The 15,475-nt window shown below is 35.8% G+C and overlaps 1 protein-coding gene across 5 annotated transcripts in view; it reads left to right on the top strand.

The window, feature by feature from the left end:
* Positions 1-15,475, top strand: part of IFT88 (intraflagellar transport 88) — a 42,513-nt gene that overhangs the window by 21,309 nt on the left and 5,729 nt on the right. For 4 of the 5 annotated variants that reach the window (XM_072930932.1, XM_030275513.4, XM_030275523.4 and 1 more), the window contains exons 20-24: positions 516-631; positions 3,437-3,489; positions 4,008-4,073; positions 5,788-5,894; positions 11,487-11,541. In XM_072930932.1, the coding sequence (XP_072787033.1) occupies positions 516-631; positions 3,437-3,489; positions 4,008-4,073; positions 5,788-5,894; positions 11,487-11,541 (397 nt within the window). Of the gene's footprint in view, positions 1-515; positions 632-3,436; positions 3,490-3,985; positions 4,074-5,787; positions 5,895-11,486; positions 11,542-15,475 lie in introns of all 5 variants that reach the window. The other variant, XR_012056672.1, reaches the window with a different exon arrangement.

The following is a 15,475-nucleotide window of genomic DNA, read 5'->3' as shown; positions in this document are numbered from 1 at the left end:
GTCTGAATTAACAGTTGAGAGTGTTTGATGATAAGTTTGCTGCCTGTTTCAGAGGGAATTTCTAAAAAGCTGAAAATACTATTCATGTAGTTATGTACAGAAAGGAATGCTTTGGGGTGAGTTTTCCAGCAGACTCATGTGAACATGGAATTGTACACTTATTAGTTGGCATTGTTAAACGTTTTAGGTAAGATATTCATACATAGATGTGATTTAAGTAAATGTTTTTGCTCTTTCAGGCTATTTAAAATAGCATTTCAAATAAGGCTAGATGGAAAATATGACAGGCTCATCTTGGGTAACTTCTAAAAAGTATTCTGCAATAGAAAACCTAGCATGCTTTTTTTTTTTTTTCCCACCAGGATCACTTAGTGTAGCACACTACTTCCATTCATTTATATTACATGTTTTGGACATCTGGAGAATTAAACACTTGAGTAAGATATTCCAGAAGCAACATAAAGATGTTGTTTATCACTAAGTTGTGTGGTTTTTCACCTTTCCTATTTTGTCAGTCATACCGGTATTTCCCTTCCAACATTGAGGTCATTGAATGGCTTGGAGCATATTACATTGACACCCAGTTCTGTGAAAAAGCCATTGAGTACTTTGAAAGGGCAGCACTTATCCTGTAAGTACTTATTATTTTATGCCTACTCAGATTTCTGGTTAGACATCCATCAGAATACCTAGAGATAAATCAGCTGGATAACTTTAATACTATAAATAAACAGCAGAGTTAAGAATATTTGTGATATTTTAAATTTTCTCTACTTTCTGTTCATTTACAGCATGTCTTTGCTCTTACTGTGCATTTTCAGTGTTAAATAAGATCCTCCATTGGGCCTATGAGAGTGTTAGGTATTAGAACCTATTTTTCTCTATTATCTGCCACTAAACACAACTATGAAGTGGAGAACAGTTCTCCAAAGCCATCAAGACCTGTTTCTTTGTGGCTTCTTGTGAAATATTTCCTTTCTATTGTTTAATTACACAGTGAGGATTTGCTGGTTTAGATATGTGCATGTTTTAGCTGATCTTACTACATTTCCTCTTTTCACATGACTTCTACTTCCATCAAATAAGGCATATAAGTAAGCAAAAATGTGCAATGCTGTACTACAAATAATCAGTGAAAATAAATTGACAGGCTAAACTGATCCTGATAAGATATTTGAATTATACTGAGTTTAGTTCAACAACTTAATTGCTGAAATTGGTCTTTAGCAGAATATGATGCACTTAAGTAAGTATATAGGCCATATACTTTATTTTAGTTCAGAAAGGGACCTTACTAGAGAGTGGTTTATAAAAAAAAAATTCCGTCAAATTTAAATTTGTAACCCAGATTTCAAAGAGAATTCTAAAAATACATGCACACAGTCTTTTTATGTGGAAACAAATACATGTCTATAGGGTCATGAAGAATTTTGTGTTAATAGATGAACTAAAATTCACTCCCAATAAGTGTGAATTTCTTTATTTTGTGTTTTAGGAAAACTATGAAAAATTATGCAAAACTCTGTTATTGCTTCTCTTGTGATAATCTAAAATTTGACATTCTATTTGTTCTTGAATCTGAATGACATGTATGTATGAAACAGCATGTGAACAAAACATTCATACGGTATAATTCAAGGAAAAATAATTCTGCATAGATTGTAAGAAGTTCAGTAACAAAATCCTAAATCTGGCTTTGACATGCTTGGGTTAGAGTAGACCTTAATTACAGATGAGAAAACCTAAGGTTTAACTAAGGATTAAAAAATGAAAAAAAAATAGAGAAAAATAGACTTCACTCAAATGATGGTATATTTATAAAGAAATAGAGAAGTAGATTAGACAAAAATACACAGGAGAGCTGACAGAAATCGCAGTTCACATGTTTGCCAGCATTCTTTTCCCTACAAATACTGGCCATGTTAAAAAATCATTTTAGTCAAGCTATGAGATTTCATATGCTGGCATTCATGGCCTTCTTAGAAAATTTGGAAAGAAACAGCTGAGAATAAGAGGAATTATTTAATAATCTTGTTTTGGCAAAGATTTAAATACTTTTTGCTTCATGTTGCAGTCACTCCGTGTATGAAGTATGTGGATTGTAAAGTACTTATGAAGAACTGGCATATTAAATACTTCAGTATTACTTGTAATCTATCTGTAATTTTTAATAGTAGATAACAGCATAAATATTTTGCTGTTTATTTGGTATTAAAAATAGAGTAGATATGCTAATTGGTAAATATGAATATAAATAGAAATTGCTACTTACTTTAAATAAAGTTGCATTTTAAAATTATATCTTTATTTTAACTGTCGACAGCATTTTTAAATTTAATTGTTTAGTTCATTCAGTGTTTTAATCACAATAACTACTTTTTAAATTGCATTCTAAGATAACATGTTAGGCAGTGAATTGGGAAACGGTTTTCCACTATTGTATTTTTCCCAGCATGCTGAAATCTATCCTTAATAAAAGGACTTAGTGCAGTTAGTTCTTGCTGCTGACAGTTTATTCTCTCTGGAATTTTCATACTGAACTGAGTAATAAATTCTGTTATGGTGTGTGTTTGGCTGTCTTTGTTTGCAGGAAACACATTCAGCTGAAAATAAAAAGGTGCAACATTTGTATTTCATGAACTTGCTTGGCAGCTACCAAGTGAACACATTGCTTAGAATTTAAAAATGGCCTGTGCTATGATTAGAGAGAAAAACTGAAGAGGATAAGTACAAAATTATTCTTAAAATGTTAACTTACAGTACCTTTTGGATAGGCTACTATTCGATTGTAAGCCACATGTGCAAAGTGCTTTGGCTTATAGAGGATGCTTACACTGTTAACATGAACATTTCCTAATTTTCACATTGTCTTGGTAAAAATGATTAAAGAGTCAAACAGTTTTATTGTACATGCTCAGGCATCTCAAATATTTTCTCTGACCATTCTGTCACGATTATGTGCTAAAAAGCGAAGGACAGGCAGCAGCTAGGACATCAAAGTGACAGCACAGGGTTCAAAGCTCTAAGCAGGGACTGTGTTTCCTGGCAGAAATCTCTTGGGCATGTGTGAGACCCTAGTGCTGGGACCTCTTCAGAATACAATTTAGCATTTTGTTCCTTCCCCATTGCATGGTTCTGTATCTCTCACAAAGATTAGTGGTTCACATGTCAGGTCTACTAATTGTGTCTGGGCACAGAATCGTGACCCTGAGAAGAACTCTAACATGGGCCTGAAAATGAGTGACATGGAGTCCTGGAAACAGGTGCGTGATGCAGCAGTGTGTGAGCTGAGCAGGATACATTCTTTCTAGGAAGGCAACAAGCTAGGTGAAAAATTGATTAGTAGGTAAATAGTAGGTCTTTACCAGTGCTATGCAGATTATTTTGCTCATTCATTGTTTGGCAGTGTACATGATTTTGTTTTATTTATTTGCAGGCCAACACAAGTGAAGTGGCAGCTGATGGTTGCCAGTTGCTACAGGAGAAGTGGTAAGTTATGTAACTTTTTTGTTAATGCTTTCAGGTTTATAACGTCCTTTTGTAATTCATTGAGGTTGTTCAGCTGGGAGAATTATGAGAGGGTTTCATAGGAAAGATGGAGACAGACTGGGGTCTGCAGTTCCAGGTTATGGAGTAGCAGTTTTACACTGAATAAGAGTAGACTTACACTGGGCATAAGGGAGAAATTATTTATTGTGAACATGGTGAGACACTGGATCCATGGTGTCATAGAGGAAGGTCCAAGAAAAACCCCAAAAATCAGAAACCTCCTCCTCATTAATTCTGTTATTTACAGAGTAATTTGGACTGTTTTCAGATGTTCTTAATTTTTACTATCCATTAATAAAGAATGTTAAGTTTGGTCTTATCAAATTTGGTCCTACAATATTCAATCAATATTAAATCTAACTATAAAGATGAATTGATGTTAAGGTGTTCCAATTTCTCATCAAATATTCTTTTTTATGTTTGAATGTGTGGATAGGAGATGTTTGTTTTGTTTGCAGGCAACTACCAGAAAGCTCTGGAGAAATACAAAGTCATTCACAGAAAATTCCCAGAGAATGTTGAATGTAAGTTGTTTCATTCTGTGGTGTAACTATCAAAGAAAACTTTGTTACATTGAATAGATGTGTTAGTAATCATGGGATGTGGTTTTCATATTAAAATACTTCAATTAACTAATATTTATGCTAATACTGTGTGGTTTTTGTGACAACACTGATGGGTGATTTAAGAAATGTGAGGGTAATGCTGAAGAAGAGCAATGAAAATAAACTTTAACTAAGTTGCATTCTCATACATATGTCCTAGATTTTATAACTATGTTACTTATTTAATCTTTCTTATGAAAAAATAGATATATTTGTACTTCTAGGTTCTGCTAGTTGAAATTCCTGCTGTAACTTCCTAGATACAAGAAAATCTTATTGCTAAGTTTTATCATAGTCAGGATTTCAAAAAAAAACATTGCGGGTGAGATTTTGTTGCTGGGTTTTTAACTATAGCTGTTCACCCAGTCTCTGGAAAATCCATAGAGGATTTCAAACTAAACTTCAGGAAACACAACTTTGAAGAGTGAGACACTTTGCAAAATCAGTCACACCTGTACTCTAAATAAAAAAGCCCTGTAGAAAATAAGGGTTGTCAGTGGTTGTGTAAACATTCTCTTCCATCCCACACTGTGCCTCACAAATTCCAAAATACAAGGTTGTCGCCAACAAGTCTGTGCTTTCAGATGCAATGTGGAAAGAACATTCATTGTATTTTATTTTAAAATCATATTGTTCTGCTTTAAAAAATTTATTGCTTTTTTAAAGAGGAATCACAGCTCTCTTATACAGTTGAAATTCAGTACTGTAACTCCTCAAAATATCATGTTCATCATAACAAAATATCATAAGCAAAATATCATGTTCGTGTTGGTCACACATATTTCAGAGGGGCATTTAGTAAACCTTTTAGAATGCAAATATGTTTCTGAACATAGTTTCTACAAATTTCACAAAAGGAGGGAGGAGTTAGGCAAGACAATTTAACTGATTTAAGTTTTCTACTGCTGAAACAATGGTTCTCCCCTCATCCCTCCATGATCATGGGTTTCCTAAACCTGCATAAAACTAATTTAGCACAAAATGAAATAACTTGTTTGTGAAAGTCTGAAGAGAATGGATCATGTCCTGCTTGTTTCTGCTTCAGTTCTTTGAAAGGAATGTTGACAAACACATAGGAATACCAACAGTGTTTTCAGAGTTGGGTAGAATGTCTCAGGAGAATGTTTTTTAGGGATTATTTTAGTTCAGTCATACAGTTACATTTGATTTTCATGTCAGCTTTTTTGAGGTTTCTTAATTCTATATATATTACTCTTTAAAAATCAACCGCAGACAGAGGAAAAAAACATTTTGATTCACTTGACATTTGCAAAATTGTTTTCAACAAAATTGTCTTGATAGCAGCTCCTTAGTAATATTGTAGTATCGTTTCTATACTTTCCAGCTTCCAGAATGTTTTGCAAATGTCATGAGTTCTGAGCCAAAATAGTTAGTATGCCTTTTGCCTTCTACATATACCCATGGTATTTGTACTGTTCATGGATACAGACACAGGGAAAATACAGATTTACTTGCAAAATATCACAACTTGTATAGTGATACTGGACAGGAGTTGCCTTGTTTGCAGTTATTTGCACTGTTTGCCATTCTGCATGTCCAGTTCTGTCAGGGTGCACTTGTAGTTTGACCTACTTGTAAGTGTTTTTTTAACAATGCTTTGCTTTCCAATTAGGCCTCCGATTTTTAGTTCGTCTCTGCACAGACATGGGACTGAAAGAAGTCCAGGAATATATAACAAAGCTCAAGAAAGCAGAAAAATTAAAAGAAATCAGAGAGCAGGTAAGTTTGTTTCTCTGTATATCATACATTATTGCTGCAGATGTAGATGAAGCTAAAGTACTGTTTATGATACTTCAAGACAAAATGCGTTGTTAACTTCCTGGTTTACAGAAGCTTATATTTTGGGGGTTTGGGAGGCTTAGTTTTAAATTACTGATCAGTCTTACATCTGTCTGCATAGTTTCTCAGCACCAGATTTTCTGTGATTTTTAAATAGTAGTGAAATATGGACTATGTGGACATGAGGGAATGCCAGAGCCACTCACATAATTCAATGTCTGTGGAATGTCGTCTTTCCTACTTACTTGCCAGATTTTATTTCATACTTCAGTGTATTTATGAGCCAAGTAATAATGCAGCTATAGGGAGAGATGGGAAGCCTAAGAATTTGTTCGTATAGAAGAGCTCCTTTTTTGTTATATACAAAACTGTAGCATTGACATATTATATAGGTAGAAGTAAACTATTCACGTGCCAATTTTTAAACAAAAAAAGAAAAATAGAATTCCATGGAAAAGTAAGAGTCTGTGAAAGGTATGAGATCATAACTTGTGTTCTGTTCAGAAGAGTGAGCTCACGTTTGTGTGTGTGCACTCGTGCATTGTTTTCTTGTTATTCTGGTGATAAAATAAGATTTTAAAATTAAAAACAGCTGCTTGTTTGAAAAGCATTATCCATGCTGTTGAGCTGCAAAGTATTTAAGCTTGCTTTGCCTATCCAGAGAATTGCCTCAAAGCTACACAGTCACATTAGAATAATTAAGTCTTAACTAATTTGCTCTTAGTAGCGCCTATTGGTCCCTTTTGATGCCAGATCAGGTGCACATGCATTCTTAGCTATTTCTGCTTAAGTTCCAGGGAGCCTGAGTGTGCACATGAACAGGAGAACACTTCAAAAATGTAACTCACAAGTGGAAACACTTACTGAAGGATTGAAGCTTCATGCTACAACCACGCTTTGAGGGGCTAGCTGAAGTGTACTGTCTAGGTTTTTAAGTAACTGTAAAATTCAAAGCACTTGGGAAAATGGACAAAAGAAAGCAGTCCATAGCTGTAGTGGGATTGATATTCCTCCCCATAATTGTATCAGTAAGCAAAATATATGACCAGATATAATGTTCCTATTCTGCAGAACTCACAATTAAGAGATTCACTGAAGTGTGTTAAACAGCCTTTGCTTGGTTTCTAATCACTTCAGTGTCAGTGATATACATAGTTCATTGCAGTAACTTTCAATACCTCTGTGCTTTACTTGAGAATGCTCACCAACCAAACCAGTTAAAACTGGATTATTTTATAGTTGATTAGAGAGAGAGGTCGCTGGAGAAAGAAAGGCTATTTCCTTGCACGTAGTTCTGGCCTTTTTTTTAACTGAAAGCATTAACTATAGATGGGCAAATGTCAAGGACTTTAAAGAAAACACCATTTTTTCTTTAAGAAAGTTGATATTTGAGTACAATTTAAAAAAAACTTAAAAATTGTCATATATCTTTCTGTTTATTTCATATGGGAAGCAAGAGCTTTCCCAAACACACTTCTTTACTTTCTGGTGAGGAAAAGGCAACTGATAGAATATTTAAAAGTTTTAATCATCTAAGTAACTTAAGATCTTAGTAACAGAAATATTATGTTTAAATTATGGGGTTTTTTTTATTCTTACTTCATTCTGTTAAAGGAATTAAATAAGTCATACCTGAATGACGTAAGTATCAGTGGGATCCAACACAGACTCATGGTTGCACAAGTTATTGCAACTTGGTTTAGACTGTTCAGGCTTTAACAGTGATAATAATTAAGCTGTGATGTGGGAAGATCCCTCTGTGTCTCGGTATTCCGTTTAAGAGTGTGTCGACTCTATCCTGTCACAACACTAACCTTGCAAAGCAGGATCACAGAATGGTTTAGGTTGAAAGGAACATTTAAACTATCGCATTGCTCAGAACCCCATCAAATCTGACTTTGAACATTTCCAAGGGTGGTCATCCATGGCTTCTCTGAGCAACCTGTTCCAGTGTCCCACCACCCTCAACATGTTTTTTTCTCTGTCTCTACCCTTTCTCAGTTTAAAGCCATTACTCCTTCTCCTGTCACCACAGGCCTTGGTAAAAAAGTCTGTCCACATCTTTATTTTAAGACCCCTTTAAGTATTGAAAGGCCACAACAGCGTTTCCCCAGAATCTTCTCTTCTCCAGGCTGAACAACTTCAGCCCTCTCCAGTCTTCACTGAAGAAGTGCTTCTCTTTTCATCTTCATGGCCCTCCTCTGGGCCTTCTCCATGTCCTTACACTGAATGCCCCAGAACTGGACACACAACTCTGGGGTCTCAGGAGGACAGAGTAGAGCAGATCTGTCTAGAACAGATAAGGTGTCTATGATGGCATTTTTAATTAGTCAAAGGTTTCAGGTAGATCTGCTTAAATATTTCTTCTAGTGTGTTACCCAGAAAAGAAAAAAAAATTAATTCAGCCTTTTGAATAAGCCTGATTGTATTGTAATTAAAATTAAACCAATTGTCATTTAAGTAGATAAAATGTCATGCAATAAGTTTTAAAAACCCAAACAAACCCCAGAGAAACACGGCTCTTGCCTTTGTGCCCCCTAAAAACTACAGCCAATAGTAAAAATAAAACAGGTTTCTTGTCAGTTCTGTCAATTTCAGTCCTGCAGACAGGCCAGTTTTTCCACCCTGAGTAAGCTCTCAATGGGAGCAAAATTCTGATCCTGTGGTTCCAAGTACACTCTCTTCAGAACCTCTGAAGTCTGATGAGTTGCTTTCTGCTCTTTCTTTCTGCTCCTTGTCTTGGTGGGACACGCTCCCATCTCCTTCTGGCTTTCTCCTCTGCCACACTCTGAAAACTTTCCAAGTTCTTCCCAAAGGAAAGGAACAACTACTTCTGCTCCCAGGGAACCCTGACACTGACACAATTTTCTTAGAAATGAAACATCATTGTAATTGGTAAAGGAACAAAAACTCTAAGGAAAGATGTTTCAGAATTAATGCAGCTGTCCTGCATTAGTAGTGGAGTATCTTTCTGTGACAATCTCTACATCAGTGCAGTCTTGCAAACAATAGCCCTGCAGTTCCTTCTTTTGCTATTGATGTTACATCTGGGTTCCCATCCTCTGATTTTGGGTTTGGGAAGGTTTTGTTTGTTTGTTTCTTGGTTGGGGGTGGATGTGGGTGTGATTTTTAGTCTTCTCTCTGCCATCTGGCTTTGGAAATTACTAGGAGTTTTCTACTAAGTTCCTTCTGTCATCCATGACCATACAGTCATAAAGTATACTTTCTAGTTCTAAAATTACCAAATTTTAATATTTCACCACCTCAGTTTCCAATAGGAATGCTGGTTTCAGTTAGCAGTACCAGATACATTTCAGTTCCTGCTCCCAATTTTAGACTAACCCTTAACTTCTCAATTGCACCCAGTAAAGAGAAAATAGGTAAAAGGCGTATGCCTGCATTTCATAGTCTGCACACAGACTTTGTCTTCCTGTAGAAATTTATCAAAATTTCTATTTTGGCATTGTTTTTCCAGAATAAGTATATCCACATGGAGTTTATACCAAAATTAATATTCTGGAGTACTTATTTCCCTCAGTTCTCAAATATGGACAAGTTGTTAAATACTTCCAGACAAGAATCTGGGAACATCTGTGGAGTTCATTCCCTGTAGAAATTTTTCTCCCTGCTTCTCACAGCATTTAATTTTACTGCAACCTTCATATGTTGGAACATTTGGGGGGTGGTGGGGGTGGCAGGGGAGCTGGTTTTTTTTGTTGTTTGTTTGTTTGTTTTTGTTTGTTTGTTTGGATTTTTTCACTGCATTAGTCTTCCTTTTTCATGTTTCACTCTCAAGAGATAGGTAATAGTGTAAAAGTTCACAGAGCCTGCTTGGCACTGCTGTGTACACACATTACTATTTATTTCCATTAAGTGAGCTTAATGACTGAGAACGGGCTGATGGGGTGTGGTGAGAAGCAGTGATGAGAGGTGCAAATGCTGGAGGGGCCTTACTGCCTTTGCCTTCAGGCATCCACATCTGGGCTAACCATCCTAAATGTCTTTTGCAGTCATGGGAGAAATAGGCATTTTTAGGGTGGAAACCTATTTTGAATGTCTGCTTTTAGTGTGGGATTACTTACAAACTACTCACTTGGAATTTTACAGAAGTTAATCATATGTTTAAGCTGTAGTTCTTATGTTATATTTTGGGAGGAAGGTCCTAGGATGTAAATGCCAAGAGGGCACTATCACATAGGGACTGCTTCCCTTGGGTAGACAGAAGCTGAGCTGCTGTCAGACTTGCTGTCAGTCATTCAACAGTCGGGAGAGTCTGGACAGGCTTCCTGAAGGATTGATATATGCTACTTCACTGGGCTGTGAAAAGGATATTTAATCCAAAATTCAGAGAACATATTTTAGGCTTGAGGATTTCCCAAAGCAAACAAAAAAGTGTGAGAAATTCTGGTCCCAGACTGAATTGCTCCAAGACCAGTCCTGGTTTCACACTAAGCTAAATGCTTTCCTGTCTGACTTCTGTGGGTTTTGATTTAAGAGTTCTTCCTTTTTCTGTTGGCATAAATCTTGAAAGTTCTTTCACTTCTTTGGTATCATTCCAACCTTGCCAGACTTCGTGATATTTTTCTGGTGCAAAATGAGTGAAGAATTTATAATAATTGACCTGAAGACATGATGTGTGTTTTAATAAAATCCTAAATTCATATTTTGAAGTAAGATGCAGAGATACTTTATTAATAGCTGAGTGCTTTAAACATCAAGTTTTTGTACCTACCTATGAAAAAGTCCCTCACTAAGGTGGCCCATCTTATAATTGACAAGATGTATGCATAAGAAATTTGGTGTTTTGCAAAAAGATCTAAGTCTGCCATGTCATAGAAAGGTATTGCTTTGATAAACTGTTAAAATTTTCAAATAACACTCAAAAAAACACAGCTGGGAGATGTTTATGGTACCTTCCCCTATGCAAGAGAGCTGACTTTTTAAACACAGCTTTTAAAGTATTTACCTTCACCTTTATCTTGCATTTAACACTCAACAGCAAATGAAATTTTGCTGTGAAATACAGTTCTGTGCCAAAAATTCAAAATCCAAGATCCATAGGGTGAATAGTTCTTTTTATAGGTTCCCCCACTTCTCCCTTTTGAGTCTTTACAATAATAAAATGCTTGTGGGATTTACAAGATGTTAATAGGCAGAGGCTACTTTGAACTTGTGCAAGGAGGGCTGTGTTGCCTGTTTTTTCAGCTGTACTTTACAAAGCAACATCTGAACTATTTTTATGTACATTCCTTGTATAAATTTTATCTGAAGAAAAGTAATTTATTGAGATATTCTGTTTGAATATCACAGAACTCTTGTCCTATATAAACATTGGATTTAACCCTGATTTTAAGGACAATTTTGTGTGTTAAAAAACAAGTTTTAGTAGTTACAGTGTAGTAAGTCTAGTTTAACATTCTTCTACTGTTTTATTAACAAGCTGAGTTTAATTTTCAGTAATTTTCTCTAATATATATTACTAAATGGGTTTTTTTGTTCTATTCTTTTCAAACCTTTTCCTCTGTTGTGCAGCGCATTAAATCTGGCAGAGAGGGCAGTGCACGTAGCCGCAAAGAGGGAAGTGCTGGTAAGTAGTCAAGGCCTCTGCTTAAATATCAATTTTGACAGGATCCTGAAGAAAACAGGTTTTCTAAAAGTGTTTGTAAAGCCTCCTTTCATCCTGAAATGCACACAAATATGCACTGAGTAATATGTAAGTACTTCAGGAATTTTGCTTCATGCTTTTTGATTTTCTCATTGCTGTATGAAATCGCAACTGGTACAGTAGCATAATTTCTGATTGTTTTCAGTTCTGTAGACTTGAATGTTTTTATCCTATTAACTTGGTATTTGAACATTTTTTGCTTTGGCATATTTACTGAAAGGAATAATTTATTATAACAAAACAGAACTCATAAACCACGGAAAATAGGAATTAATTGTTTCTTTATTTAACATGAGGAAAGGGAATTTTGTGGCCACCATGTAATCTGCTATGATAGGTGTTTGTTACAAGTTCAGCAGATTGTTCTGTGCAGCCAACTCTGTAATAAGGACAACACACACTTTACTATCTTTGAGCTCATCCTTCCCCTTATCTCTGTATAGCAGAACTGAAGTTCTGGAGTCTTCCCTAGAAGAAAGCTTCCTCTCTGGCCACTCAGTCTCCTCCCTCCTATGAATTTGCAGTCCTGATTTCCATTAATATAAAACTCTTGCAATGTAAGTCAAGAAACTACCCTGTTTTTTCTGCACTAGGTAGCCTATTAACCCTGCATATTGCAGGGCTAATATTTTTTCCCTCCAATTATTAAATCCATGAAATTAGTAATGTAAACCTTACAGTCCCCCACTCCCTCACTTCTGCTCTAAGAAAACCAGTAGAATTCAGGCTACTTTAGCCATCTGCAAAAAAAAAAAAAAAAAAAAAAAAAATCCATATTTTTGACCCAAAAAGGCAGTGGCTTCTTTGTATCCTGCATTTGGTTTATCTTGATATCAATGGGTTTCATTAGAAGATATCCCCTAAAAATTCTTGCCCCTCTTCCCTTCCTTTTACAGAGACATAATTTGTGATGTTTTTTTCTTATTTGGTAATTTTAGTTCTCCACCTACATAGCATTTCTCCACCAACTTATCAAATTCTATAGGGTCAGGAAAAGTCATGGCAATTACTAATGTAATCTGAAGATGACCTTAGAATGCTGTTACATTTATGAAGACTGCTTCCCTGGATTTTCTGAGGGTTAAGAGTGAGTGTTAGGTGCTTGAGAGGGATCTCACTCCTTTTTCAGCTCAGTAGCTTCACTAGAGAAGCTTTAAATAATTTCTTGATGTGTGAAAGAAACAACCATTCACCTAGGATTGAATTTTACCTGTTCTGGGCCTCAGGCCAAAGTAATTCTTTATTTAAGTAACAGAGTGGGGTGGAAGAGGATGGAGAGTTTCTGGGCTCTCCCCTTGTCTCTCTAAACCCTATGATCATGCAGCCAGCTGGAGGTGCCAACAAAACAGCACTGTGAGACAGGATTGGTCCCTGTTCTCTGTCATAAAGTGGAATCACTTCAGCATACAGCAAGTAGAAATGAAGAGCAGCATTGGCAGCAGGCAAGGGTATTTACAGCTGTGTAAAACTTTGCATCTGGTGTGTAGGGAAATAGCAAAAGGGTCTCTTTTCTTCCAGCTCTATTTTGTAATTATCCCCACCCTCATTAATGAAAAAGGGGTATGTTTCAGGAGAGAGAGAGTAATTCAGCAAATGAAGATACATCTAGGGCTCATGCTGAAAGGATGCTAAGACAACATAAATCACACAAACTACCAGTTTGTCAGTATTTCTTTTAAAGACAAAAGTATCTATGGAAAGTTGTCTTCTTTCTTCTTTTTTTTTTTTTTTCTTTTTTTTTTAAATTTTAAAACAATAAGAAAGAGGATGAGAGGTTAAGAAGGATAAGTGTTGACCTAGAATTTGCCCTATCAATAATTCTTAGATTGTCAAGTTTAAGACATTATGTCAAATATATGAAAGAGTGGAATTGGGAACAAGTCTGTGTAAGAGCATGTTTGAGAAGTCTTCATTATACAAGTTCAGTGCCAGAGATCCAGCCTTTCTGGAAATGACTTGGCAAACAAGCAAAGGTACAAAGAAGGTCCTATACTGAGCCGAGAGTTAACTTCCTGCTGGGATTCTTAATTAAAAGTTGTGGTAAGCTGTACTTCTTATATGTATTTTTAGAATGAGTCAAAGGCACTGGGCACATTTTAACTGGTAATGTTGGCTCTGGGAAGCCTTATCAGTGAAGAAACTGGACACTCACAGCATCAGATGTTAAGCACTGCGTTGTATTTTGTCCACATTGTACTGAGGATAAGTAATAGAAGCCTGAACACACAAACATTTTATTTTGTCCAAAGCTTGGCTCTGTTCACCTGGGTTATGAGCTGTGATTTGCAGTTTCATAAATTTCTGTGCATGGCCTGTGTGAAGACACGTATGAAATATAAACATGGGTTATTTTATTTCATAATATTAGTATGCTTTTGATAAATTAATTACTTCAAAAGGAGAGGGGAAAAAGAAATATTTGTATACATTTTAAGGTTAGTCTTTTCCAGTGGTGTTGCCAAGACTAAGAGGGGTCATTTTCCTACACTGTATGAGGGATTTGCCAATCATTACTGAACCCAGTGAAGCATGGAATCCTCCTTAGTTTAGTACTTACTAGCTAACTGAAGTCTTATGCATTCCAAATATTTTAGGTATGATGCCTGTTCTCTTTCTTTCCTCTTACCAGCTCACTGTCCCCATGCTTGTGAGCATTCCTATGAGATTTTTTCCCCCAAGTATTTTGTCCCCATATAGTTATTTATATTAAGAGTATTAATAATTCAGTTCCTTGTTTTAGGAAATATTATCTAAAATTGCTTTTAAAGAGGAAGCTAAGAAGAAAGAGAACTAAGCCAGCAGGGTTTGTACTTCATAGGGCATCCAGTACTTTGCCAATATAAATTAAAACAGAAAGGTGTGAGAGTTGCACCACAGCAGAGTTTCAGCAATGTAATTGGTGTGTGTATGAATGGTAGACGAACAGAAACAGAGAGACCAGAAAAGTGACATCTATATCAATGTCAGTTAAAGTTTGCTCTTGTCTTGAGAGATAGATAAGCTTTAAATCTAAAAGTTGAACAAAATTTGTCACTCACCTAAAATTGAACTCACACTACCAAAATTGAACACATTTGTCATTCACTATAAAAAGGGACATTTTCTTGTCCCCACCATTATCAGATTTATGGTTTTCAATCTTACTTGGTTTATGTTGGAAGCAAATGACATATATTTGACATTGATACATGTCAAAATTATTAAAATTTACAATTATTAAAATTATTTTTAATTTTAAAAGGGGGAAAAAAACCCCAAAATGACAAAACGATGAAACCTTGAAGGGAGCTAACAGTACAGCTGAGTTTAGGCAGTTCTCAAAGATTTTTTTTCCTTTAATCTTTTCTTGTTTTCATACTCACTTTTTTGTATTTTGCAGGTACATGATTGTAACACCCAGAATCTAGCAGTTGGTGCACTGTGGTTTTAACTGTCATGAGGAATTTTTCTTGTTTGATGGCATAATGCCTTTATATGTGTAGATAATGCAAAGTGTGACATTAAGGAGTCCACTCCTATGGCAGTGTTTACTTGGTCTCTGCATTTGCCCAGCTCTCTGAATGGGGAGTTTTGTGCTGGATGAGAGGAGCCGTACAGTCTCAGACAGGAGCCCAAAGAAGCAGTGTTGAATTCAGAAGATGACAGGCTGAGTACTTTGCATTCCCCTTGTTACCTAGGCCTAGCAGGATGATAGGCAAATAGGAAAATAAACGGCATGGGAATAATTTAGGTGTCTTTTCCCTTTTTCATTTCACTAGTGACTGTGTCAGTTTGTCCATTCCCAAAGATTTCCATATTCAAACACCCTTTACCATCCCAGAGGGATCTTCTTATATATTATAGAAGTATGTTTTAG

This window comes from Taeniopygia guttata, chromosome 1 (genome assembly GCF_048771995.1).
Source record: "Taeniopygia guttata chromosome 1, bTaeGut7.mat, whole genome shotgun sequence".
NCBI classification, from domain to species: Eukaryota; Metazoa; Chordata; class Aves; order Passeriformes; family Estrildidae; genus Taeniopygia; species Taeniopygia guttata.
The sequence above is the reverse complement of the archived record's forward strand: the minus strand, read 5'-3'. Positions and strand labels throughout refer to the sequence as shown.